This window comes from Physcomitrium patens, chromosome 26 (genome assembly GCF_059467195.1).
Source record: "Physcomitrium patens ecotype Gransden chromosome 26, ASM5946719v1, whole genome shotgun sequence".
Taxonomy (NCBI): Eukaryota; Viridiplantae; Streptophyta; class Bryopsida; order Funariales; family Funariaceae; genus Physcomitrium; species Physcomitrium patens.
The window spans coordinates 6677186-6705101 of NC_143435.1; the positions used below are offsets into that span (position 1 = coordinate 6677186).

The 27916-nt window shown below is 33.7% G+C and overlaps 3 protein-coding genes and 2 long non-coding RNA genes across 19 annotated transcripts; 2 read left to right on the forward strand and 3 right to left on the reverse strand.

Moving 5' to 3' along the window:
• Positions 1-103: 103 nt before the first annotated feature.
• Positions 104-4903, forward strand: LOC141044975 (uncharacterized). The gene is made up of 3 exons (XR_012216822.2): positions 104-121; positions 676-768; positions 4765-4903. It is a non-coding gene; the product is annotated as an uncharacterized LOC141044975 (long non-coding RNA).
• Positions 4904-5103: 200 nt separating this feature from the next.
• On the reverse strand, positions 5104-8440 carry LOC112277681 (3-phosphoinositide-dependent protein kinase 1). 2 transcript variants are annotated; one of them, XM_024510292.3, is made up of 9 exons: positions 8032-8440; positions 7492-7672; positions 7243-7295; positions 6888-6989; positions 6482-6584; positions 6284-6359; positions 5962-6127; positions 5659-5778; positions 5104-5468 (listed from the first exon to the last, which is right to left on the reverse strand). In XM_024510292.3, the coding sequence occupies exons 1-9, from the start codon at positions 8182-8184 to the stop codon at positions 5382-5384; spliced, it is 1041 nt and encodes a 346-aa protein (XP_024366060.1). In that variant the 5' UTR covers positions 8185-8440; the 3' UTR covers positions 5104-5381. The 2 variants fall into 2 exon arrangements, with proteins under 2 accessions (XP_024366060.1, XP_024366059.1); XM_024510291.3 differs by having other exon boundaries at positions 6284-6362.
• A 10048-nt stretch (positions 8441-18488) lies between these two features.
• Positions 18489-20794, reverse strand: LOC112278142 (uncharacterized). 2 transcript variants are annotated; one of them, XM_073531736.2, is made up of 4 exons: positions 20375-20794; positions 19574-19871; positions 18970-19152; positions 18489-18806 (listed from the first exon to the last, which is right to left on the reverse strand). In XM_073531736.2, exons 1-3 carry the CDS (start codon positions 20663-20665, stop codon positions 19094-19096), a joined length of 648 nt encoding a protein of 215 aa, XP_073387837.1. In that variant the 5' UTR covers positions 20666-20794; the 3' UTR covers positions 18489-18806; positions 18970-19093. The 2 variants fall into 2 exon arrangements, with proteins under 2 accessions (XP_073387837.1, XP_073387836.1); XM_073531735.2 differs by having other exon boundaries at positions 19574-19886.
• On the forward strand, positions 20792-22960 carry LOC141045003 (uncharacterized). The gene is made up of 2 exons (XR_012216863.2): positions 20792-21210; positions 21583-22960. It is a non-coding gene; the product is annotated as an uncharacterized LOC141045003 (long non-coding RNA).
• Positions 22569-27418, reverse strand: LOC112278141 (uncharacterized). Of its 13 annotated transcripts, none has more exons than XM_073531733.2 (11): positions 27181-27418; positions 26512-26585; positions 25930-26229; positions 25606-25810; positions 25409-25499; positions 25031-25170; positions 24548-24896; positions 24170-24352; positions 23378-24060; positions 23137-23208; positions 22569-23000 (listed from the first exon to the last, which is right to left on the reverse strand). In XM_073531733.2, exons 3-10 carry the CDS (start codon positions 26177-26179, stop codon positions 23196-23198), a joined length of 1914 nt encoding a protein of 637 aa, XP_073387834.1. In that variant the 5' UTR covers positions 26180-26229; positions 26512-26585; positions 27181-27418; the 3' UTR covers positions 22569-23000; positions 23137-23195. The 13 variants fall into 13 exon arrangements, with proteins under 13 accessions (XP_073387834.1, XP_073387830.1, XP_073387832.1 ...); XM_073531729.2 differs by lacking the exon at positions 27181-27418 and adding an exon at positions 27027-27174; XM_073531731.2 differs by lacking the exon at positions 27181-27418 and adding an exon at positions 27027-27174 and having other exon boundaries at positions 26391-26585.
• Positions 27419-27916: the final 498 nt, after the last annotated feature.

Genomic DNA, 27916 nt, shown 5'->3' on the forward strand with positions numbered 1-27916 from the left:
TTCTCATCCCCTTTTCTCATCCAAATGGCATTAGTATCTCGCCCGAACCCTGCTGAACAAAACGGCTTCATTTTCATATGTATCTCAAAAAAATTGAGTTTAATTTGAGTTCAATCCATTGGTATTTATTTTGAAATTTTAAATTTTTTTATTTATCCTGAATTTTTATTTTTTTGTAGAAAATTTAATTTTAAATGAGTTTCAGAAGCTAAATTAAAGATTTATTACAAAATAATCACAAGTTTCACATGTTACTTAAATTACTTATAAAGAAAAAAAATATATTCAAGCAATTACCCTAATTAATAGTTTGCTATGAATATTGAATTTTATGCAATAAATTTATATTTACTTAGATACATAAGTTGAAAATTGAATATCATCTTTTTCAATTCTTTTAGACAAACATTTACCAAAAATGATTATAATACTTTTGACATTATAATTTTACAATCAAATTTTTAAAATTCAAATAAATTTTTATATGTCTTATATATATATATATATATAGGGAGTTGCTAAAGAAGCACCTCTGTATTATTAAAGCCACACCTCACGTAGATACACTCCTACTTTCTAATTGTGTTTACTCCAGCTCTCCCTTGTTGTTTTTTTATTTGTGTATACACATGCTCTCTCATTTTACTTTTTACTTGTGCATAATCTTCTCTAAAGCATTCCAAAAGGAATTGTTAAGTGCAATCCCAAAAGGAATCATGATGCGAGCAACTACAACAGCTTTTGGGGTGTGGCTTTAATAATATGGAGGTGTGGTTTCAATAATTCCTTGTATATATAAGATGTTGCTAATACCACCACAACTTGTCACCCACTCAAAACAATTTTTTAGTTTTTATATTTCCATCAAAAAAATCTTAATATTTCTAATGTACATATATATATATATATATATATATATATATTGATACATATATCTATATATATATGTGTGTGTGTGTGTGTTTTTATTTATATTCAAATAATATAGAATAAATAATTTAAAAGTTATAAAAACTTTAAAAATGTATCAAATGGATGGCAAGTTGTAGTGGCAATAGCAAATTGTGGTATATATATATATATATATATATATATAAGATTAAAATATAATCAAACAAGAAACAGAAATAATATCTTAATAATGTTTTAAAGAGTTTTAAAATATATCTAGTCATTTTAAAATGTCAATTTGATATAAAACACATGGCACATAAATTCAAACATGTCCATATAATGATTTAAATTAAATACTTTATAATAATTCAAATGATTAACAATAAAATTTGGTATTCTAAAAATATCAAATTTGGTACATTTTTCAAATATATGTGGATCTTTCTAGTTTTGTAATCAACTTATTGGTAATTCAAAACAACCCAAATCATCTTGTAAAATTACATGTATTTGAATATGTATTTATATACAAAAATAACAGAGGAAAATTGCTATTTATTGTGTTGTCTAATTTCTTGAAACCCATTATATATAATTTTGCACATCAATTTAATAGGTTTTGATAAGAAGAACAAATTCATATTTATACTTAGTGGTTCACATTCATTTACATATGTTCATAAATGCATGTGAACAAATGAATGAATGAGGTAATCTTCTGAAAATTCCAAATTAAAAATTTGACTATTCTCATCTACAACATGATACAAGGATTATATACACAGTGTTATTTGGTTTAAAATAGTTGGTCTATAATCTAAGATTTTGATTAATTTGAACTTGTCACAATTAAGTTCAATGATTCCTTGAATGTCAGTTTCAAGTAAAAAAATAATTACATGAAAAATATTAGATTTTACCCTTTTTTACGAAAAAATCATATTTTCAATTGTGATCAATATTTGTAATCTTCATATTAGAACTTTGTTTTCATGCATTTCATCTTGAAAAACAACTTCTACATGATAGAAAAAACCACTATTACTTCTTTTTTTTGCAGCATATGAGTAATATATATATATATATATATATATATATATATATATATATGAAATGTTAGTTTTTTTTAGAAATTGTATGGTTTTTGGAGAAACATATTATCGTAAGATATTTACATTGATCTGCACGTAGAAGTGAACATAAACAAAGAAAAAAGAAAAAAGAAAAACTCTAGAAAATGTAGACAATTTAAGTAAATATTTCATGTGCAATCTTATTTATTTACTTTTGAACAAAGTTTCTAAACTTTGATTTTCATAAAATTACATTGCATTACATACACACATATACACATACATGTTTGTATGAATGAATATGAAAAATTTAAAAGTTATGGGCATTAAAATCACCTAGAATTTCGTTTTCAAAAATTAAATTAAATCACACATTGGTACATTTACCAGTTTGTTTCTCCAGAAGTTAATATGCATTGATAGATTTTATTTATGATTTCGAAGACATTTGAGTGTAATTTTATTTATAATTGAGATTTTTGCATGGTATAATTTCTTCATTTGTGTATATATATATATATATATATATATAGAGAGAGAGAGAGAGAGAGAGAGAGAGAGAGAGAATTTGTTTTTGAACAATATATGTGTTATTTGTTTTGTAAGCGGTAATAGGTACTTACTTCAAGAATAGTTATTTAATTTTAGGTCTGATTTTTCATGTCCAGTCACAAGTTTTCTTATTTTGAGTTTAATTTTTAATATTTCAGACAACAGATCTTTTTTCTTTAAAAATATAATTGAAAAGCTATTTTTGAAATTTTATCTCATTAATTGTCATAATTTTATTATGATTATTAGTATTATTATCATTATGACTTGTATACAAGTTTTGTATAAATAGAAAATAAATAAAAATGTAAAGTGAATGTTAAGTCTCTAAAGTTTTCTATGATTAGTCTAGAATCTTAAGGGGTCTTTATACTTAGAAGCTCATTTTGAAAGGCTATGGTTCAAAATCATGCTTGGTCCCTTGTTTAGTGAGAAAAAACTCTCTTTTAAAGCCTAGGCCTTTGAATATAGTATGCGATGAGAAGACTCCATAAAATCAACCAATTTATTCTTTTATTACAAGTCTAAATGTGTTACCTTATATCTTGACTTTAAAAATTATGAGAAGTTTAAAAATATGGTTTACAAATTTTAATGGTTTTTTTTTTTTTTAGCAATTTTAGTCACTCCTTACCAATTATTTTAAAAAACTACCTCTTGAGATTGGCCCAGCAAAAACTTTAGGAGACAACCTTGCTCATGCTATGAAGAAAAAAATTGCATTATATCTCATATTATTCTCTTATGGCCTTTGAATTCATTTTTCTAAGTATACAACTACCTAAGTGAGGCTTCTTAATTTTAACCAATCAAAGGATTTAAAATTGTGGCCTCTTACCTCGTCTCTTAAATGCAAAGACCTCCATTGTAATATTTTCCTTTCTATTAAGCATTAATAGAAAATGGTGTATTTTGTAATACAATCTTGAATTTTCTTTTTCTTTTTTCAAATATGTTTATCAAGTTTTAATGCATGTCATTGTAAATACTTTATAAGTTTTAATATTGATTTATTATTGTTTAATTAGTTTTATATTAAAAAGATAAGTGAGTAAGAATATGAATATTTATCATGAATATTGTGACATAAATTTAATCTAATGTTAAGATGTATTTATGCCTAAAAGTCCACTTTGAAAGGCAATGGTTCAAAAACCTCTTATAAGTCCTTTACTTGGTGTAGAAAAGCTTTTCTTTGAAAGATTTGTCCCTTGGAGATAGTTTAAAGGAAGAAAAGGCTATAACTTATGTCAAGTTACTATTTTGTTATAATTCAAAATATGGTACTTTATACCTTAATTTTAATAGTCATAACAATTTTTTTTAAAAATTATATTCAAAAAAATTAAATAGTTATTTTTAGCATTATTTTTTTATAACTTATCAAATTGTTGAAAATTTTAGGTCTTAGGGTGGATCACATTCAAACTATAAGGAGCAATAATATTCATGTGGGAAAAAAAATTACATTCTACCTCATATTTTACTTTTATGATTTTTTGCTAATTTTTTAAGTATACATCTAACCAAGAAATTGTTCATGATTACAATTAACTACTAGCTTTAAAAGTTACAACTTCTTGTATTCTTTCCTCAGCATAAAGACCTTTTCATTATAATATAATTTATAAAAACATTGTATTTAGAATTAATTATTATTACTTTTTTGTAACAAAAAGATATTAAGTTCATACTAGAATAATAACAAAAAGATATGTAACACCAACCTAGAATTAATATTAGTGATTAAAAGGAATATTTTAATTAATTATAATATTTTAGAAGTACTAGAAAAATAAAAATAAAAATAAAAATATTATAAACTGATTGTGATACTTACATTGCATCAATAAGATAAAGACTTTGAATCCAATAAACAAAATTTAATTTAAATTTAAACTCATAAAACAAAAATACTATTAATTTTCTTATATATATATATATATATATATATATTTTTAGAAAATTGGTGTCTTTTTTTTACTTTATACTATCTCCAAATGTCAACTTTGCTTCACCTAATAGAAGACCTTTATAAGACTTTTAAACTGTAGCCTTTGAAAGTTGACTTGAAAGTCTAAAGTCTCCCTAAATTTGCAATAGATAGTTTGTATTTCTAATAAATGTGAGTATGATTACACTTAATTATATGGATTTCATATATTTAATTTTGAATATAAATAATCTAAAACTTGTAGAAATCCCACCCCTAACATGTGCAACTTTCCTGGCTTGGTTGGTGTAGTTTCAATATACATGAAGAATAACACCAAGCAATTTCTGCATTCAATGCTGATCGACCCCCACATTCAGTTGCCAAAATGAGTCTTGCCACACCGAGAACCAAATTCCGTAATGTGAATAATAGGCGCAACATAGCAAAACAGATTACCTGCGGGCATTTGTGAATAAATATGGATCATGAATCCAAGTGGGATTTTGTGGTGACACTCTCTTCCAGAATCTATCAACAATTTGTGAGGTTGAGGCAGCATGTCCCATCAAATAATCAGACAAGATGGTGTAAAAACGATACATAATGGACATCATCGAAGTCCAATAACCACTATTTAATAGAACCAAGTGTCAAACAATTTGAGAATCAAGATGATTCAATTAGCATTAATATGGGAATCAGACCACATTATGGACTGAAGGGAATTTTATAAGATGTTCATAAAAGAGATCGAGGTTTTCAAAAAATACATTTATCTCCAACTGGTAATTAATGCTGCAATGGATCGGGCCTTCCATCAGTTAGCAACTTAACATGAATTTCTATCGAGGAAAACACATTAAGAGCGAGAGGCAGGGAGCCAAACTTGTTCAACAGCAGATTCTACATGTGAGTCTACTGATAATTCATACGTCGTATACAAATGCATCCAAACCATCAATTATCCCTGCTTGCCATTTTTCTTCTTCATCCAAACTTTCAGTATTGGGATCCTGCCAAGTAATCGCAACGTAAGGACCACTGAATAGTATCTGAAAGTGCAAAAAAACAGATTCGCTTTTGTTTCCATTCACATTCATTTCAGTGATCATCTTGAAACACAATGAAGATACGCAGGTATAGATTGTTAGACAAGGAGTAAATTGTTAACATCACAATAGAATCAGTACACTTGTTCCGGACCTTTAGCAGCTTCGGAGTAGCCATTTTCCTGAGCCTGGACCAATCAAATCCTTTAAAGAACGGATGGTTCTTGATGTCATCATAGCCTTGAACTCCCAGTCTCTCATTAGGTTTCAAATTCTGCAGTTGTTAAAAGCCACTTCCATTAGCGGACAGCTAATCGTATAAACTTAGTACAAGAAAACCTGAAAACTAAAATAGTAAACAAAATACATCTTGGAATTCAAATTCTACCTCCTTTCATAGAAACAAACAGCGACGTATAAAAATGGACCGAAATGAATAGTAGAACAGAATATTTACCAGCAGACTGTCTACCAGGTCTTTGGCTTCGGGACTAAAATGCGATGGAATGGAAAGCTCTCGTGCCATCACTTTCTGAAAGGTCAAATATTCTGTCGCAGCTTTGAACGGGGGTCTGCCTTCTAACATTTGGTATATAGTGCAACCCAATGCCCACAAGTCGACACTGATGCAAAACAAGAATATAGCACAATAAGAAGATGCAGAATCCGCAACTTGAAAGGCAAACTGCACATGAAATTGCTAACAATATCTTAAATGTAACTCATGTAAAGAAAACATATTCAAGCAAATCTTCGCAGGACAGAATTTTGTAACATACGAATGGCTAGCTGATTTGCCGTGAAGAACTTCTGGTGACACATATTCTGCTGTGCCAACGAAGGCGGAAGAATCTTCTTCTGTCACAGGTAATTAGGGCTTTTTATCACAAGAACTCATCTGCAATGAACCTTTCAGCATGGAGAAGCTTCGTACTACTCGTAATAGAATCCAAAAACAAGCTTCGGATAATCAGCACCTTCAGATTGGAAAAATCCATTTGGTAATGGTCGGAACATCTTTGCACTGCCGAAGTCGCACAGTTTAAGGTTTCCCTCTGCTGATATGAGTATGTTCTCTGGCTGCCACATTTGCAGAACATCAGTGCAATCGTAAATTGGAGGTCAAGGGGCTCACTGGAGATCTCGACAACTTACATGGTTTGAAGTGATGATGCATACGTACAAACAGATTGTGATAACAGGTAATACAATCAAAGCGACTCGTGAAATCCCAACTAAGAAGAAATTTATGCAGATACAAGATGCTGGGAAAAAAATCGCACAATTAGCAAACAAGACTATGCACCGAGTACCAATGCAGCTTTTCATGGTCCGAATAGCACTTAATACTCATATGTATACAAAAAAGGCAAAAGGGGTTACCTTAAGATCACGGTGGACAATGCCTTGGGAATGAATGTACTCCAGAATATCAACAATCTCCGCTGTATAGAATCGAGTATCTTCTTCGGACATCCGTTTACTCTGTACATTAAAAATAAATAAATAAAAAATGGATAATTATATTGAGTTGCCATTGACATTAACAATCCCCTTTATGTAGTGTATTCACATCCTGGCAAGAACAAGATCTACTTTAGGATAATGATTTAAGCGAAGCAATTCCGGACGAGCCGTTGGGAAGATCTGATAGTGGCTGCTTAGGACAGAATCTTGATATGATACAAACCAAATTGAGAAAGAAGCGCAAGTACTCTTGCTGGATATGATTACGTACCCTTCTTATCTGCTCGAAAAGTTCTCCACCAGTGCAACATTCAAGCCCCATGTCTAGCATGTCCATCAATCAGACTGATTAGTAGCAAGCTCATAATTGACAGGTTGGACATATGGGCTAAAACAAATGTCTGTCTTCTTCAGTACTGGAAGTGCCTAACAGGCACTCAGCTAAGATCACTTGCACGGACAATAATCCACAGCGGTGCAGACGATCAGACACAGAACAATTTGCGAGAATGATCATTACACAAAGAGTGGACATCCTGGAATGTAAAGCATAGCTTCACTACGCCCGGATGGTCGAGCTGGTCGAGTATCATGCGCTCCATTTTCACAAACTTAACCTTATTCTCACGAATTATGTGCTTCTTGTTCATTATCTTCAACGCATATATTTCGCCCGTGTTCTTCCTCTTCGCTTTTGTCACCTGCTCATCGCCAGCTTTCACATGTTATGGCTTAAATTGATAATACCATGAGAACCGTTTTCAAGAAAGCACATCAAATCAACAGCCTTCTTAGAAGCACTTCAGAAAGACCCAAATTTCAAGTATCCAACAAGTACGAAAACCGCTCGGAAACAATCCAAAAAAATCCCCTAAAATTGCATAATGCCTGATTCAACATGGGGACGATGTACAAAAGAACACCCACCTTTTTCCAAGGTTCAACACATTTAAACAAAGCAACGTCATACAAAACGCACAATGTAGTATCTACTTTTACAATGACAAACAGCGATTAATCCCATGTCGGTCTGCCCAAGAAACGAGAAATCGTAGCTCACCTTTGAATAGGACCCCAGGCCGAGCAACTTGGCAAACAAGAAATCGTTGGAAGTAAAATCCATCTGCGGTGCACGCATGACGAGTTGTTTGGGGTCGAGAGGTTTGGACTGATTCGGCTCAGGCGACACGGGGGAGGTCCCATCCATGGCCATTCCTGTAATGTTGGTGCCGAGAATCCTCTGCCAAGGTCCTCTGCTTCCCCGTCACAGCCGCCCACCAACCTCACGACCCACAAGCACCCAATCCTAGAGCCATGGCACTGAATCACCCGCACAACATTCCCTCGGCACCATTCACATCACAACACAGACAGGGCCGAATCGCGAAGAACGCAGCGATTCAACTGCAGCTGCGTGCTGCAAAGCTGACGAAAATCACGAGCCTCCAGCAGGACAAGGGGGGAGCAACCCTGACAATCCAGGGCTGTGCGGAGGAATCCGCGATTCTATCATCGTCTGGGCGATGATGCTGCTCGACGGGCGCCAATCGAGGTCGTTTTCGCCGGCATTTGCTCTCTCGCTCTCGCTTGGGTCCCCAGGATTTCCCTGCAATACCTAATTTACTTTATTTTAAGGTAAATTAGGAATGGATGAAATTCATTTATGTAGTTGTCAAAAAACATCCATCCTTGTCAATCATGACATACTTTGTTGAATTGTTTAGAATGTAGGATATTCTCAAGCAAGAAGTTTGTGATGCACTGCCAATACTCGTCCTTCTCCCACTCCATCACAAAGTAGGTGGATTTGACAATGCTTGTGGTAGGAAAAATGGAGGCCAGTCCACCACAAAAAATTTGAAGTCGTGGAAATCGGCCATTACAATAAGCCCATCCACCATGAAATTATGTTTGCAAATTAGAGCACTTATCAACAATGTCTTTGAAAATCATCTCCTTATAGTAGGCACGCATCATGGCTTGGTGGTCATTCTCAATAATCTCAATAGATTCAACATCCTATTCAATCAATTGCAATTCTAACTTATATCAACACATGGAAATGCACAACGGAGACATCCATAGTGTATATAAATCGTGGGACAACACTTATAAAATATCATCATTGTTGACATCTTTGTTGTAATTATGTTGAGCAACAATGGACACAATGATGTTGATGAGGCCAACAAATAAGGCCGCCATATTACAAACTATGACCTTGGCTTCAACTATAAGTAATGAAGCTATGAGGCTCATGACAAAGATGCCTTGATCTTGAATGAAAGCCTTTGCACTTCTGAGAGCAATACACCAAGATCTATAAATGACCAGATTTTAGGAGCCATAAGTCATAGCTGGAGTCTTTACATTATATAAATCTATCAAAGATTGAATTAAGTCATTGAGTTGGACTTTCTTTCAAAAAGGTACCTAGTCCTTGCAAATATGTCACAATAGTAGAGATTACTTACGCAACATCATTGAGTGTTAGAAATACCACCTACCAAAAAAGAGAGATATATGCGGGTAGCTTCTTTGCAAGGTACTTATAGATCATTATGTGCTCTTATTGCAAAAATCTACTCAATTTTTTTCATGGATGACCACTGCATATCCATGCATTTTGGACATGTAGAACCCATTCTTCCAATGAGATTGTACTATCAGTGTAGGTAAGAAATGAGGCCCATCAAGATGTTGGCAAATTGGTCCTCATACAACTTGACGTATTCAACTTGGACCACGAGATTAAGTTGGTGCAAAGCACACCAGACTAGTACAATCCTATTACTAGCCACCTTGACCATCCTCATCACGATACCAAAAATTTGCTGAGTCATTGTCTACTTGCCATCCATGCTAATTCCTACTAGTTGTGTCTTCTATTTTGGAACAACAATATCTCAAAAAATTGTATCTACAATGAAGATTACTTTGATTGTCTTGCAATCAAAAAGCAAAATAATAAGAAGATAGAGATTGTGTAACTTTGATTGATGCTCAAATCAAACTCAAAAGTCAAGGTAAGAAGTACCTTGATTTGAATTGACATTAAGAGTGAGCAAAAATATGTGCTACATATAAAAAAACTTGATGATTTTTTATAAGCTCATAATTCAAACCACCTTTGTGAATAAAGCCACATGGTTGTTATTACACCCATTGAAGTAGCTCATGTACAATATGGTCTTTGTGACATCCATGAGATATACTATCATTTGGAATAAGACTCCAAAAGAAACAAAGTTGATCATTAGACAAAATAGCCACAAAGAATTGATTTCCACCATATACACTTTGTAGTTCAAATCTTGCTTTCCATCGAGCTCAACTTGGTCATTGTTTGCTTCTTCAAATAACTTGAAAATTAACAATGCCTATTTAAAAGTTGTTATAGATTCCTCAACATCATCATTTGTACAAAAATGAATTGAAAATATTTTTACATTCATTGTTTGCTTTTGTTCTATGAGATTGACTTCTTTACAACTGAGCTTCTTACAAAACAAGCACCATGTTGATAGAACTTGGTTGAGGTTTACTTCTTGCAGGTTTGGCACAAGATCAAACTTTGTTTCCATAGAAGATTTCCAAAGAGTTTGCAATTCCTTTATTATAGTGAATTTGATATGTATACCTCAATGCAACTGTTGTAATTACAAATTGATATTCCTTCATAACGATTGCATCATGCAGCATCTCTCCAAATTGTATAGAGGAATATTGTAGGGGCCTTATTTTAGGACTTTTTGCTAAGCTTATTCTATGAAAAATAGGATTTTTCTTGAAAAAAGACTAATTTAAAGAGACTTACTAATGATCCAATCAAAAGTTTAATATAAATGAATTGAGAACATATAAATATAAACTATAAGATTTCTTTCTCTCTCTCTCTCTTCACAAAGCATCAAATTAAAGAATTTCTGAACTATAATCAATTAGTCAGTCTATTTGGCATCATTGCCACAATTTGGAAGACAACGCCTTTGCCACCAAAATAAAAAAAAAGGGTTTGGAGCTGTGCATGCATTGCATCATATTGCCATGTCACTACCAAATCTCAAAAATTGCCTTAATCTCTGTTTTTATTTTTTATTTTTTGTAAAAAAAATATTTTAAAGGATGCTGCCCTCAAAAAGATTTTGAAGAAATTAGAGATATCTTAAAAAGCCTCTTATTTCAGATAATACTTCAATCTTGTTATACTATTTGTTTTTTTATTATTCTTTTTTTTTTATTATTTTGGTTTGATTTTTGTTTTATGTTAGTTTGTTTGAAGATAAAATGTAGTGAACTAAAAGTATTGATAGAAAATGATGTGTTAGTGCACCAATGAGGATTGTGTATGTTAAACTTTTATTTGGAGGTAATTATTTTTGCCACACTATAAAAATTAAGAAATAAGAAATAATAATATATCTAATAAAAAAAAAAAACTTATGAAAATATCATTTTTAAGATGAATCTTTAAAAAAAACACTCAAAAATATCAATAATTAAATTAGGTTAGGGACCATTAGATTTCTAGTTATTTTAATCATCATAGTTTTTTTTGTCATATGTGTATAAATCTATCAATATATTGGACAAAATATGATATTAGATTCTACTATAAACTTATGGTTTCTTATTTTTAACTTTAAAACCAACCAGTATTTGATAAATATTAAAATTTCTACATATTTTTTATTTTACTATAAAAAGATTATATATCCACTTCTCATATCTAATATATTAATTCTATTATTTTTAAGACTTTTCAAAAAATACATTACTTTTTTTGTGTATAAGAAGTTTTTTAGTAATAGTATTGTCTAGAGTTTATATGGAATTTAGAAGAGATTTATTCAAACTAAGAAATTAATTAAAATTATATTAAAAAAAATTATGTACTATGATGTGAGATTTTGCTACTATTGCATAAGAAATAAGATAGTTATAATAAGTCAAATATTATCACATTTCTTCTAAATTCTATATAAATTCTAATCAATACTCTTCTTTAAAAAAATGCTTCTTATAAAAAATAAAAATAAAATCAATACTCTTATTTATTTAAATTAATTTTAAGAAATATATGTATACATATATATAAAGTGGATAAATTATCATTTTTATTATAATACTATTTAATAAAAAATAATATATTTATTAAAAATATCATAAAATCAAAAAAATATTTTAGTGTATGTATATATGTTTGTATATACTTAAATGGGATATTTGATTAATTTTTTTGTCACAATATGTTATTTTTTGATTAATTTTTATTTTCTTATAATATTACATTTCAAAAACTTATTCTATCAATTTATTATTTTTTAAAAATTATAATTTTGCTAGGTCTATAGTACTTAATGCAAAGATATAGAAATCCATTTTTTCAATTATAAAATAAATATGATTATCTTCTTAATAATCATTTTTTTAAACATAAATAATCTCTAATAATTAATCAAAAAATTTGAAACCAACTTTTTTCTTTGTCCAAAATAAAGTTAGCTTTTCATTTTAATCTTAATCTATTGTATTTTTTATAGTTTGTTTTTTAAAATAATAGTAAGTAGATCCTCATGAAAAAATTCTTCATATGTGGATTACTTTTCTTCTATTATGTTGAATATAATTTTAATAATCATAGGATTTGTAATTTAAAATTATTAATAGACATCCATCAAATTTCATTTAATTTCTTTTTATCTTAATTGATGGAAATTGATCTTTTATCTTAAATGAATCTTGTATATTGATTTTTTTTAATAATAACTTTTTAGATACTATTGTCATGGATATACATATTTACTCCAATAATTATCTATATGATTAAGTAGAAGTACATAAAAATAGATTAATTTTATAATATCTTCTAAAAAAGCTTCCTAGAAGCTTCTTAGATATTGTTTTGACTTTACACATGTTTGTAGTTAATTGATAGGCTGAAAACTTGATCAATAAGTTAGCCATGTATCACACGTATTAGTAACTTGTGGAACAAACTAACTATGTGGCCTACATATAGATAATTTGTGTTGGAAGTTAAGACATATATCTAGCAAAGTCAACTTATATTAGAGGACCTATAGTATATTCTCATGTAGCTCCTAGTTAGAAAATATATATAGAGGCAAGAATGAAGCCTTCTTCACTCTTATCAATGCCTTTTTATTCCTTAGTCTTGTTTCAAGACTTTCTAGTCTTCTTGTCTTTGGCAATAGCCATTCTAATTTAACATTATATAATTTGAATGATTATCTAGTCTTTTCGAGTGCCACAAGAATATCTTGATTTTTTAGTTCTTTAAGATTTATATCCTTGATAGTTTGATAAGAGTGCTAATTCATTGTTTTTGTCTTATTTTAAAAATAAATAGATTATTTCACTTTTATTATTATCTTTTGAAGCTTGCAAATTATCCACCTTTAAATAAATTATTTATTTTTTTAATAATCATTTTTTCTTTAAAGAAAACAAATTATTTTTCTTTCTAGAAATTTTTATTGATATTAAAAGATTGTGGATTATCTTTTTTTAATTTGAATTGTGAATTTATTAAATTATTTGAAATAGAAGAAAAAATCATAGATGCTACACTTGACAAAAGTGAAAATAGATTTGTAACTATTATAGATCTTTATAAATTTTTCAATACTCTTAAGATAGAAATTTTATGTATTACTAGTCTCAACCATGGAAATACCAATTCTATGCCTATGGAAGAAGTTCATAGTCTATGTCAAGAAGTTGTATAATTAAAGGAAGCAAATAGATTGATTTCATAACTAAATCTATGAAGTTTTGTTTGTATAAGTACAATAAGGATAAGGATTAGTCTGCCTAAGAAGTTTGATGGAATAAGGACAAAATTTTGACATGTTGCAACATGTTAAGTTCTCTCTAAGGTTGCATTCCTTCCAATACCCTAATAGATTTATTCAAGTTGAGTTCATAGGTGCACTTCTATTTGAAAGTGCTTTCTCTTAATTTTCACCTTTGATAGAAAAAGATTCATAATTCTTTTATGATTTGAATTCATTCTTAAAAGTATTTATATTCATATTTGGAGAAAATAATTGAGTAAGAATAACAAAGATCAAGCTCTTATCTTTATGATAAGAATGACAATTAGCCACCATATATACTACTAAATTCTAAAACCTTGCTTGTATTGTAGACTCAAATGACAATATTGAAAGCAAAATCTTTGGAATAATTTAGTACTGAAGCCATTACATGCAATAATTGATTATTTGAAAGGCACTAAGAACAAAGACTTGACTAAAGAGGAATAAATCAAGTAATAACAAATATCTTTTAAACTTTCAAAAACTTATTCATCAAGATTAAAACCAATACAAATTGATACAATACATTTTAAATTCCTCACATAGCAAAAAAAAACTCAACATTGTCAAGAAGGTTTGTGCTTATGTTGTGAATAATCTAAACTTATTATTCAACTTTATTCATAGAAGTAATGCAATCACAAAATGAAGAGTATGATTGCCAAAGAAGACAATGTATTAGAAAACAAGTTTCTTCAATTATAATAAAGACCATGCAATTGGAATCATATGCAATACCTAATAAAGGTCTTATTCTCTCTTCAAATCTCTCAACTTTTTTTACAATAAATAGATATTTAAGACCTAAAAATCACAAAGACTTTGCATTATTATATTTAAGAGCCTTAACTTGTTATATAGACAAAGGCTCTGTTAAAAAATAAGAAATATTTTTAGTGAAGAAAACTAAACTTGTATATGTAAAAGTCATAGATGGACATTTGTTAACTTTGAGAGATATTACTCATGACACTATTCCTTTAGATGTAGTAATTAAAGGTCATAATAGCATAGTAATATTTAATATAATAAGATCTTCCTTCAATCCAATTATTTTAGGATTATTGTGGTTAAAAAAATATAATCCTTAAATAGATTGGATTTTTCATAACCTTAACTATTTTGATAGTTTAATCCAAAGTCTTGTTAGTCAAGTAGAAATACATAATTCTAATATATCCAAACCTTTATTTATAGGTGCAAGAGCTTTCATGCATGTAGCAAAAGAAGAATTATTTTTTGCTATATATATCATATTTATTTTTAATAATAGAAAGATAACAAGTAATATTCTTAGCCAGTATCAAGATTTTTAGGATGTTTTTTATAAAAAAAATATAGATATTCTTTCAAAGCATCAACCTTATGATTAATCAATTGATTTGCAAGAATGAATTCAATGACCATTTAGACCAATTTATAGCTTATTGCAAAATGATCTGGCTATACTAAAGAAATACATTGATGAAAACTTAGCTAACTTCATATATTATTTAAAATTTTCAACAAGAACTCTTATCTTATTTGTGAAGAAAAAAATGGACATCTATGGATGTGCATAGATTTAACAAGATCACCATGAAGAATAGGTATTTTTTTACTTTTGATTTTAAAACTTCTTAATCAATTCAATCAAACAAAAATCCATACAAAAATAGATCTATGACGAGCATACAATCTAGTCTACATCAAAAAAAGAGATAAATAGAAGACTACTTTTTAAACTAGGTATGGACATTTTGAATATTATGTCATGCTTTTTGGATTCACAAATACATAATCCTCTTTTTAATATCTTAAAATTGATATTTTTTGTAATTTTTTAAATAATTTTATTGTTTGTTATTTAAATAATATTCTAATTTTTTCTAAGAATATAAGAGAATATGAACTTCATGTTTTTTGAATATTACAAAAATTTAGAGATACATGATTATATACCAAAAAAAAGTGTATATTCTATACTACTCAAGTTGATTTCTTAGGATACATCATTTCTAACAAAGGTCAAATAATAGATTTGAAGAAAGTCCAGACTATCAAAGATAAGAAGATTTCAATAACAATAAGAGATGTGCAATGATTTTTTTAATTTGTCAATTATTATAGGATTTTCATAAAGAAATTTTTTTAAATTTTAGTTCTTCTTATATGTTTGACATGTAAAGATAAATTTTAATAGAACAAAGAAATTAAGGCATCTTTTGAAGCCTTAAAGAAAGCATTTGTTTTTGTACCAACTTTGTATTGAGTTGATTTTTTTAAGGCATTATTTATAGTAATAAATGTATCAAACTTTGCTATAGGTGCCATTTTGTTACAAATGAGAGCAGATGATAAGCTCTATCTAATAGTTTTTCATTCTAAGAAATTTTTAATAGTTAAGATTAATTATGAGATTCATGACAAAGAGCTTTATATAATTGAGGATTCATTTCAAAAATGGCATTATTATCTAAAAGGCGCCTTAAATCCAATTGCTATATATATAAATCATAAAAATCTTAAGTATTTCAAGTTGACGTGTGTTTTGAATCATTGCTAAGCTTGTTGGAGCATGTCTTTATTAAGATTTAATTTTAGGATTACTTATCAATTCAAAAATAATAAGGTTTGTTAGACAACTTTTTAGATGTTTGTATCTTTTACCAAAAGAAAGAAACATAACTTTTTATCAATAAGGATTTTTTTTAAAGCTATAGTATTTTCATCTTTGAGTAATAAAATCAACAATAACTATTGATTTAACCTTTGTCAAGCAAATTCAATCAAATATGTCCTTTGATCTTCTTATTCATAATATCAAGAATAATTCTTTTAAGTCTCATATAACTTCCAAGTTTAAGTTTAAAAATAATCTATTCTATTTTGACAAACAATTATATATTCTAGAAAGCAAAGATCAATTATGTGTTCTTCAAGTTTGTCATGACTTTCTAGCAACTAAATATTTTGGATATAATTTGGAGCTATTATTGAAAGATTTTTGGTGACCTCAAATGTAGAAAGTTGTGAAAGACTTTGTATAATCAAGTGATATTTTTTTAAGATCAAAAACTCCTTGTTTTTGATGACAAGAATTCTAATGGTTGAAGTTTTTGATGACAATTTTTGTCTAATGGTTGAAGAAGTCTTCAACCATTACCTATTTTCAAACAAACATAGTCTTTTATTTCTATGGATTTTATCATAGATCTTTGAGTCTTATAATTGTATGATTTTATATTTATAATAATAAACCATTTTATCAAGATGGTACATTTTATACTATATACAAAATCTATCATAAGTAAAAAAATGACTAAGCTTTTTCTTAACAATATTTATTGCTATCATGGATTGCCCAAGGATATAATATCAAATAGGAAGAATCAATTTGTATTAAGCTTTTGAAAAATCCTTTTCAAGATTTTAAAAGTAGATATAAAGATTTTTTTTGGCTTTGAATCTACAAATTGATAAGCAAACAAAATGGATGAATCAAGTTCTAGAACAATATTTTAGGTGTACTATCAACGATCATTAAGATGATTGAACAATTCTTTTGCTATTGGCAAAATTTACATACAATAATTTAGTACATTTTTCTAAATAGAAGAAATTTTAGATTCAAAGTAATGCCAAAATAAATTAAAATATCTTATTCATTGACATAGATATGATATTAATAAATGCACATGGTACCTAATAAAAAATCTTGCAAATGCAACAAAGAAAATTGAAGTTTTTCATTAATGACATCCATCAAAATCAAGATGAAGAAAAGTAAGATCCATGAAAGAGAATAATTGCTCCTTGTAGAACTTGTCTCTAAAAGAAAAGATAATATCATGGATATATATATATATATATATATTTATTCTAATAATTATCAATATGATTAGGTAGAAGTAGATAAAAATAAATTAATTTCATAATATCTTTTAAAAAAGCTTTTTAGAAGCTTCATAGACATTGCTTTGACTTTACACAAGTTTATAGTTAATTGATAGGCTAGAAACTTGGTCAATAAGTTAGCCACGTATCACTCATATTAATAACTTATATAACAAGTTAATTATGTGGCCTACATATAGATAATTTGCAAGTTAAGACATGTGTCTAACAAAGTCAATATGTGTTGAAGGTCTTATAGCATATTGCCACATAGCTCTTAATTAGAGAATATATATGGAGGTAAAAGAAAGTAAAAACCAACAAATAATCATGACAAAAATATTGGACTTTAATAACATCTATTTATCTTTTATTTAGAAATTTTAAAAAAATAAGTGACATAAGTTTTGTAGAAATATTGAGTTTGAACCTAATTTTTTTAATACAAATATATGGTGAATTATTTTTAAAATAATTTTTTAAAATAAATTATGTTTTTTAAGGATATCATTAGTCAATCGTATTTAAACTGTTGCTCTTTTGATGATTACTCATGATCAAAACATATGTAAGAAAATAATTTATGAACATCATTTTACTAGCTGATATTTTAAAAATTGGACAAATTGTGTCAAATTAATCATAGAGTAAGAAAAAATTAAGAAATTTAAATATATTTATGTCATGATTATTTGTTGGTTTTTGTTATTATGTCAAGCAAAAGTACGAGCTATATATATATATATATATATAATTATTATTTATGCATTAAGCGCAAGAAAACGTACAGCAAATCAGGTTTGCTATGACTAAACTAGCTTTAATATTTAAATTCAATTAAATAAATGCATATGTAACTGAAAATCTTGTGAAAGTGCAAGGTTAAATAAATTTGAATGCTGATTGTATTGTGCTATATTAACTACTTACATTTCAATAGAACTATAAACAATTTTCAAGTGATTATAGATAGACATAAAATTTGATTCTTAAAAATATCATCACCAAATTTTCTAATCTTTTAAAAAAATATTTTTTGTCCCATAAAAGTTCTTATCAAATAATTTCTTTTGCTTCCAGTATGTCTTTAATAGACTACTTTCATGAACTATTCCTGCATTAGCATTCAAGTCATACTTACTATATAAAGACATGAGATATATATATATATATATATATACATATATATATATTCACATACATTCACACAAACACAAATAAAAGGTATCAAATATGAAATCCAAAAATCATAATTTAGTATTAAGTTTGAGCATTACATTATGTGTACGTGCGGATTGCCTTGGATGTGCTTGATGTAATTAATGAAATGATTGATGAATTAATGTTACATTGTCTTTGCAAAAAAGTTTAGAAATGAGTAGGCTGGGCTGAATCTTTCTTTTATAATAATACATATTGGTTGTTCAGAAATCCTTGCCAAATACTATAATCTTCAACCTCTAAATTTCAAAATCCCATCCACCAAAACAAATCAAATCAAATTAAATAAATGAATCAATCAATATTAATTCATTCTAAAAATAAAGAAATCCAACTTCCACATATCACCTTATGTTTTATTATTATTATTATTGTAAAGTCTTTGACATGTTTGAAGCCATCAAATGTTTTTTCATTTTTTTAATAATAGAATAAAACATAAATTTAATAATAATGATAAGTAAAAACTCTATAACATGTTATTAACTGAATTTTTTAGAATTAAATATTTCTAAATATCAATAATTATTTAATTAATTTTTTAATTATTATTAATTATTTAATAATAATAATAATAATTTTTATTTTATTTTCTGAAGCGGTAATAATCAATAAACGAGGTCTCTCCATGTAAAGAAGGGGGCAGGAGGACGGGCAGACCTTGATCATGCCAATGCTCTGCCCCGCCGCCTAGCGTCTCTTCTATCGCTTCGACGCGCGTCACCGTCAGCGGCATCGTCAGCGGCGTAATCGACGTCAGCGGCATCAATGCCGGCCGCGACCGCAGCTCAGTGTCAATCTCCGCCGCAGCGATGGAGCTCCCTGCGTCCAGCGCCGACGCAGGCGTGGCTGCTGACCCGGTCGCCGACTGGCTCTGAGGCCCGACCGCCTTCAACCTTTTGGCGTCCGGCAGATACGGCTGCACATCCCCACTGATCTCCGCTTCCCCGCTCCTCATCTGGTTCACCCGCCACTCCGCATCGACACACACACACAAAAACCCCATGAAAATGCGATCCACACCTTCCGTTTCTTGTGTAATCGGTTTTGCATACTTCAATTACGCCCGGAGGACATGTTTCCTCTGTGAATGCGGTCTAGTTGGCAGCTTGTGATGTGGATTTGTGGAAGTTGGAACAGTTGCGGTGGTGGACGTATTCTGGACATTCAGCTGATGGGTGCCTTGAGTACCGAGATAAGAGAGTCATCTAGACATGTTGAAAACTGTGTGGATGTGTATTGCATGTTACGACATTGGGCTAAGCAAATGAAAGCGATCGGCAGTGTTACTATGAGGAATGCCACTCATAATGCAACTCATAATCTATTCACAATGCGGTTTGAATTGCTACTCGTCGATCAAGCGATGATTGGTTGGTTAGGTTGCTGTAAGATAAGGGTGGAGAGCTATTTTGCTGTAATGAAGAGACGTGTGGATCAAGTCAGTCATATTCAGATTACCTTACAAGTACTTCCAGTTGCGGTGCAGCTCAGCCTGCGAGTTCTGCCAACCCGCTGCTGCAGCTTTCGCTTAGCTCGTGCTTTACGGTTCTGAAACCAGTTGTACACATTTGTTTCTGAGATGTGACCAAACTGGTTAAGTTCTATGGTTATGTCTTTAATCCTAGCTTTGTTGGGAGTGTTTCCATTTCCCTGCTCGAAGATACTCTCTAGGTTTTGCAGCTGCTGCTGATTAGCACTCCATCGTGATCGGGTAGGGGGATTGGTTGACGCCCTTTGTTCACAGGCCATGCCGCACGCGAGGTGAGCTTTGTTACTTGATTGTCCTGGAATCTAACGCTACTGCAACCCGACCAGCTCTGCAGGATTGACAGGACCGGGAAATGGTCGATATTATGGGCAAGTCGTGCACCGGGTGGAGCTTAACTTCTTCTCTTGATGAGGTTACTGATCCCTAACGGACGCGCCTCTTGACCCTTCGCACGCCGGTTAATCAGGAACTTCCCAAACGATACACCAGTCTGTGGCAACGTTCTACTGGCAGACCGTGATGCGACATGCTTCTAGTCATGTGTCCGTTTAGCAGCCTCCACAGATTCATAACGAGCTATCTGACTCACCACCGCGACGACGGCCTTCGAGATCCGATGCTGGTCATGCTACGAGCTTCTGATGTGATCGCTTTTAAGGATAACGAAGAACAACGTGCATTAATGAGCACATGGGTTCAATGAAAACCGGTGTTCCTCGAGCCTGGAATACTTTGTTACGTTTGTTCGGATAGCACACCCGGCACTTCTACACAAAGCTGTAACCAATTCAATCGGGAAACCATGGTAAACTTGAATGATTTTTTTGAAGTAAGAGAAGGAAGTGTTTTGATTCATTTAGAACGTGTAATTTGAACGAATTGAAAAGATTCTGTTGCAGTAGACACATCCCCTTGCAAGCTCATCATGTTTTCAGAGTAACGTAACATGATTTGATTTTCAAACTCACGTTTTGTGGCAATTTCATTAAGTTGTTTTTAAGAAAATTTTGAGTTATGGCATGTGGAGTGTAAAGGTGCAAAGATAAAATAATCATTTGTTAGTTCGTAGTTTTGATTAACCAAATCCATTCTGTAAAGATTTTATTTTAAATTTGATCCACTTAAATAAACGGATTATAACTAAAGAGATATATTTGTGGTTGTACCGGAATTGCAGAATGAAGTAATTTCTTCAACCTAGCATATGATTTGAAACACTGATTTGAACTACTACAAAGAATTTGATTACATTGTGCGTATGAATGTTCAACAATGCACACCATCTGTAATATCGTTATCACATGCACACCATTAGTGATGACAATTTGAGGGTAGTATTAAATCTATCCACCTAAATCTTAAATCAACTCATTGTTACTAAAAATACAAATCTTACCTCCACCAAAACAGCCATTAATCATTTTGTACAAATCATGGATAAGGCATCTACAATTCTATCTATTGAAATCTTATGCAATATGTATTACACATTGAGTACATGTCAAAAAATAGAGTAGAATAGAGGGAATTTGGTGGAAGTAAGACCATAGATCAATTTAAAATTTAAGTGGATCAATTTAATATTCCCCTAATTTAAACCATGCGAGTTCATATCAACACATACCCCGTGCTGAAGCCCTCATGGGGTTAATTGATGCTTGCTGTGATTGATTACATAGCTGGGCCTTGCGCACAGGCACCAAAAGCACCCACTAATTTGTTACAATTTAAGTGATCGTGGAGAGTGTAGTATGTGGTTTTGTGAGTCTGAAGGAGTGAACAAGGCGGTCGGTTAGGAAGCGGAAATCTCTTAAGCAAAACAACACATTTGCATAGCTGTAGTGGTTCGAATGAGACGTTTGTCGACTGGCCTGGCTGAACTAGTGTTCCTTACTGCCCGTGTGGGTGGTGGGCGAAGAACTTATGTGCACGGATGCTCTGGGTTTCCGAAGGACGACGAAGAAGTATGGTGCATTGATTCAGTTCTCACAAGTAATGGCTTGAGAAATAACTAATGTCGAAGGAACATCGGTGATTCGACATCGGTAATGTCGAAGGAACATCGGTGAAATGCAGCAAGTGGATATTTGAGTGCCACAAATGAAATAATCACCATGCCAATGACCAGCAAGATATGTGGAAAAGATCCGTAGAATCGGACTGTGAACAAAGAATAGCCATAGATAGTAGCATTAAAATGGGCTTTTTCACATCATACTGTTCAATTTTCTACGGTCTTCACGTCAGAGAACAGCTATTTGAGCCATGTTGGCTGTAAAACATTGTTAACAAGCAAATTGAACAACTCTTAACTTATCTCCATGTAGCCGACGACGAGATACTTCACGCTGCAAACAGAGAGCGTCTAGAGAAAGGAGGTTAGTAGATAGCTTCGTCTGCATCTTATTACTATGAAGAATCTATCAAACAATCGATTGGAGTACCAATAAACTTTCCTGCACCCGTTCTTTGTAGCGGGATAATAAGTGGAAAGTTTGTGCTAATTCCACACTACTTTTGAAACTATTGAATAAGCATCACAAATAAATTGGTGGTACCGCATGTCCTCCATATCCTATCACGCATGAGGTTTTGCTGAGTCAACCACAGAATGTCAGGGATTAGCTAGAATGAACTCACAATTGGTATAGAAATAAAACAAATGATTGCGGTAATCAGATACCATGATGTTTACACAAAACCAGAATCAAAATGTACAGCTGTTACTCACTAGGGTCAATTTGATGTCTCGTAGTAGGCAGCTCGGAGGACAGAAAAGGATGCGCATTGTTAATTCCTTGTCCTGTGATAGAAGCGGCAATTCAATAGATTGATTCAGCGAACAATTCCGCGTTGCAAAAATGTGATGAGCTGAAACAAACTGAATGATCACACAGCATACGACCACAAGATGTGTGGTGCAATTCTTTAGAACAAGATCACAAACTCAACCAGACGAGATGAGTGTGTACCCGTCGATTCCCATGGATAAGCCGAAGCCGAACGGAAACAGAGGATCGTAATACTTATCGCCCACATTCATGGGCAGCTGATCTACGCTTCGGAACCACGTTCTTGAGAGCTTTCCTGTGAAATCGTAAGCGCCGAAGAGAACGTCTGCGATGCCGAGGCCCGCCTCCGTTCCAGGCAACCATGCTGCAACAAGAGCATCCATCATAGGCAGGTATGGCTCGATCACCAAAGGCCTTCCGGAGATGATCACCACCACGCATCTTACGTAGCGGCAGGTGTTCCGGATGGCGTGGGTGCCCATAAGAGGGATGGTAAGGTTGGTATTATCCCCTTGGCTTTCGGCATATGGAGGTTCTCCAACCACGACGACGGCGTAATCAAAGTCTTGGTCCTTGATAAGACTCTTCTTAGCCCTCTCGGAGTACACCACTTCGGTGGTGGGAGAGACAGCCTGCTGAATTCCCTGCAGGACTGTTGTGCCAGGGGTTATGTCCCCAAAGCCTCCTTGCCAATGAATCGTCCATCCTCCACATTGCAATCCAATGTCGTTAGCGTGAGAGCCAACCACAAGGATCTTCTTCGCATGTCTGTTTAATGGAAGAAGGCGCGACCCCGGATAGATTCCATTCTTCAATAAAACAAGAGATTTGCGCACTGCCTCTCTGCTCAATTGCCTGTGCCACTGCAATCGTCACGAGATGACAACAGTTATTTCAGATAATTAAGCATGTTTCGATAGAAATTGCCATCAAGTTAAGAGATGACTGTAAATTTATGTTGACGTGACTTACATCGTGGCCGACACTCAACTTGAGCTTGTTATCAGAATAAGGGCGCTCAAAAAGGCCCAACTGGAATTTGACGCGCAGGATGCGCGTGACCGCATCATCAATACGAGACATGGGAATTAAGCCGCTCTTCACCATTTGGGTCAAGTTTCCAATGAACTGGTCGTACGCGAAAGGAACCATTATCTATGCCACCGTCAATTTTGAAATTCATCAATTAACGTTTGTCATGTAAAGCTCAGGATCTAACACACCATTAATCGTTTTAACAGGTCTTCGAGAAGCTTCGATCTGATCAAACACACCGAACTAATGTAGTTGCTGAACCATATTGCTAAGATTGACATTAAACTTCACATATGGGTAATGGGTGGGTGGTACCATGTCCAGGCCGGCTTGAATGCCAGCGTAAACAGAGTACGTGTAGTTAACTCCCGGTGGATCAGTGATCTGGTCGATACCCATGTAATCCGAGATGATGAAACCCTTGAAACCCAGCTGCTCCTTTAGCACTTTAGTCAACAGGAAATGGTTGGCGTGCATTTTCACCCCATTCCAGCTGCTGTAAGACGCCATGATAGTTGTCACTCCTTTGTCAATAGCATCTTTGTAGGCCTTCATGTGAATGTTCACTAGCTCATCGTAGCTAACTTCGGTGTTGTTTCCGTTGATTCCGTCAGTTGTGCCTCCGTCACCCACAAAATGTTTGGCACACGCGGCCACCCTGTCGCTGCATGATCACAGCCATGGCACCGAAATTAATCTTTGTGAGCGAAAGAATTTCGCTTGAATTGTTTCATAAACTTCTATATCTTCGAATTTCTTTAGCAACAAAAAGAGTGTACCAGCAAACATGCCGCGTACCTACTCTCTACGTAGGGGCCATCCCATCCGGGAGGAGCCCTGCCTTGCAAACCATCGATCAGGGATGTCATGTTCCTCACAATCTCCGGGTCTTCACTGTAACTCTCATAGCACCGTCCCCACCTTGGATCCCGACAAACCTGGCAAAATTATCACCAATTCCGATCAAAAATCTATCGGGCACTTCAATATTCCGTTCGCACACCAAACTGGTTCACATTGCATGCTTCCAATCTCAAAAAACGCAGACCCAAGTCACAGAAGATGTTTCCCGGATGACAATTTTGATGAGGTGACAGTACACGAATTCCTCAGCTCTAATATCCGAGTAAATCCAGCGAATCCCATTCACTCTGTCGCAGTTACAAACTTTTATACCGCAATGCAAGGAGCAAAGACGTATGAAATTCCCGTTGCCCGACTCTCCAGAGCTGTGGCCGTCCCAATGCGCTCCACTAAGTCGGAATCCCTGCACGTTCCATGAGGTTGATTTTGAGAAAATCCGTAACAAGCCATTAATCACCAATGTCTAACTGTCAGTTGTTAGGAAGAAACAGAATGCGCAGAACTGTTACCTTGTGCAACCGAGGCCAATGTTGTGAGGGAAGATTGTAGCACCGTAGATGTTGTTATTGCCGTGAACTGCATCAATCCCGTAATTAATTGGAATTTGCAAGCGTGAGCTCATGGCAGCCCTCTGAAAGTAGTTGGTCATATTGTCCCATTGAAACACACTTGCATTCTCGGCCGGAGCGCTTCCTCCTCCACTCAAGATACTTCCTGCGCAATGCACCAAGAATAACAGGTTCATAATCGAGCTCAATCACCAACTTCGCACTTCGATATCCTTATTCAAATAATTCAATGACGCACAGAGAGTGACCAGCAAGCACACACACCGAGTCCGAATTCCCTAATATTAGTGTGATTGGTAACGGTGCGCTCTGTCTGCGTCATCTGTCCTATCTTCTCCAGAAGTGTCATGCGGGAGAGTAGATCCTGGATTCGGTCCTCCACGGGCCGCTTCGCATCCTGGTACAATCGGTAACGGTCCCTGCTCACAGACGACTGTTTGGCTCGGGTGCCATGAAATGCCAAGAACGCCACCAGAGTGACCAGAACCAGCCGCGAGGTCAATGCCATTGCCATGAGCTAACTATGTCGCAGCCGAGACTTCAACTGAATTCCTGTTAATTCACCTGCATGTGTAATACCTGTTCGTCAATGACTATAGAAGGTGATCTCGAGCTAATGTCACCACTTTCTCTCAGAAGCATAACACACTCAACACACGGAAAGAGAGCATCGGTGAGTGCTAACAAAACGACGGGATTTTCGGAGTATAGCTGCAATCACGTACCAACCATGGACTTCCACAAAAAGGAAGGACAGTCACTGGAAGAATCTTTACTCAAGATAATCTCTAAAAAAATATTACAGTGGATTCCAGATGAAAGATGTCCCTGTGACTCAAGCTGCACCTTTGCATGTTTGGCTCGAAGCTATGTCGGGACTGGGATGTCTGGAAGTTGGGTCAGCACCGGGATTTCTGTCCCTGAATCATGTGCACACAACGCCACATTGCTTCAGAATGTTGCAACAGCACACGGGTGTGTTCTAAGACACTCAACTTCTGCGTGACAGATAGCCGACTCGGCAACCTGTCCAAGAAGACCGGTAAGAGGAGAGGGCTCCAACACAGAGCAGCTGCAGAAAACAGGACAGCCTCACAGCTAATCACAACCAATCCCAACGAAGCTCCTCAAACCTCAGGTACATGCCATGCAGAGTTCGAAGACACCTCGAACCACAGAAGCACAATGGCCGCGGACGCGCAAGAGAACGATAGCTACTCCTACGAAGATAGAAAGAACGATAACGAGTGATGATACTCGGTAACCGCATGGGAAACGCTAAAACTCGCAGAGCACGGCCCAAGTCCACCCACCAGAGTCAGCAAAACAATAAACTGCAGCAAACAGAGACGTTTTCTCGCCTGGTGAAGATGTGGCAGGTGGCAAGACCATCTCAGCTGTTTGCCAACATATAAGACGAAACAGGAAAGATATTGATCGGATGGAGCTCAAGGGCACTGCAGGGAACGCAGGGGAGAACATATTCGTAACATGTTTGTCTGCTGGTGCGCATACCAGGCTGCCATCGAAGAATGCGGCGACGAATATATGAAGGGCCAGCTCCAGATATGTACGTGGCAGTAGGGTTAGAGGGATAGCTCTCTGACTGACTGCAGCTTCTTCTGCAGCAGATGTGGTTGTACCCACGACACGAAATGGCGATTAATTAGCCTTTCCCTCTCACCGGCCATGCACACTGTGTGCTGCACGAGGTTTTGCTTTTAACCCCTTCCGTCGAGCGATTGGCCTCCTCCTCCTCGTCCTCCTCCTTTGATTTAGTGACACCGCTTCAGTGCTGTGCTACATCTCTTTGCACAACTGGGTGTGTCGCTGGACTGGGCTGCACCAATTCATTTCCACGTTGTACACATGATGATGCAGTGACAGGACCCAGTCCAGTGCCCTGCTCTGCTCCCTCCCCTCACCCCCTGACAGATTTTGCAGCACGACTTGTGGGGCTGGGTGTCGAGAGCGGCCAGAATCATGGCCGGGGATCACTCTTCGGCATCGCCACCATGGTCGTCGACGCATGAATCAGCGGGAGAGCGTGTCGTTTGTTGTGGGAGCTGCCAACGGGACCACTCTCAACGCCCCTTGAGAGTGGTCTTCCTCCTCCATTTTGCTTTTTCCACCTTTATTGATAGTAATTGGTTGCCATTCTGAGCTCCTGCCGCTTATTTATGGTTCCTTTGGCGTGTATAAGTGATGGTTGGATTCTATGCTGCTGCACCAGCAGCAGCATAACTTCCAG

Excerpts from the sequence above, each read along its gene's own strand:
- LOC112277681 (XM_024510291.3), bottom strand. The coding sequence starts at position 8,184 with ATGGCCATGGATGGGACCTCCCCCGTGTCGCCTGAGCCGAATCAGTCC. Across the intron at positions 6,363-6,481 it reads TGGATTTTTCCAATCTGAAG|AAGAAGATTCTTCCGCCTTC; the intron begins GTGCTGATTATC and ends TACCTGTGACAG. Across the intron at positions 6,128-6,283 it reads GGCAAATCAGCTAGCCATTC|TGTCGACTTGTGGGCATTGG; the intron begins GTATGTTACAAA and ends GTTTTGCATCAG.
- LOC112278142 (XM_073531735.2), bottom strand. The coding sequence starts at position 20,665 with ATGGCCTGTGAACAAAGGGCGTCAACCAATCCCCCTACCCGATCACGA. Across the intron at positions 19,887-20,374 it reads CAACTGGAAGTACTTGTAAG|TGGCGGGTGAACCAGATGAG; the intron begins GTAATCTGAATA and ends GTCGATGCGGAG. Across the intron at positions 19,153-19,573 it reads AGAGCATTGGCATGATCAAG|AGGTTGAAGATTATAGTATT; the intron begins GTCTGCCCGTCC and ends TTTGAAATTTAG.
- LOC112278141 (XM_073531733.2), bottom strand. The coding sequence starts at position 26,179 with ATGGCAATGGCATTGACCTCGCGGCTGGTTCTGGTCACTCTGGTGGCG. Across the intron at positions 25,811-25,929 it reads TATTAGGGAATTCGGACTCG|GAAGTATCTTGAGTGGAGGA; the intron begins GTGTGTGTGCTT and ends TGCATTGCGCAG. Across the intron at positions 25,171-25,408 it reads TCTTTGCTCCTTGCATTGCG|GTTTGTCGGGATCCAAGGTG; the intron begins GTATAAAAGTTT and ends TAATTTTGCCAG.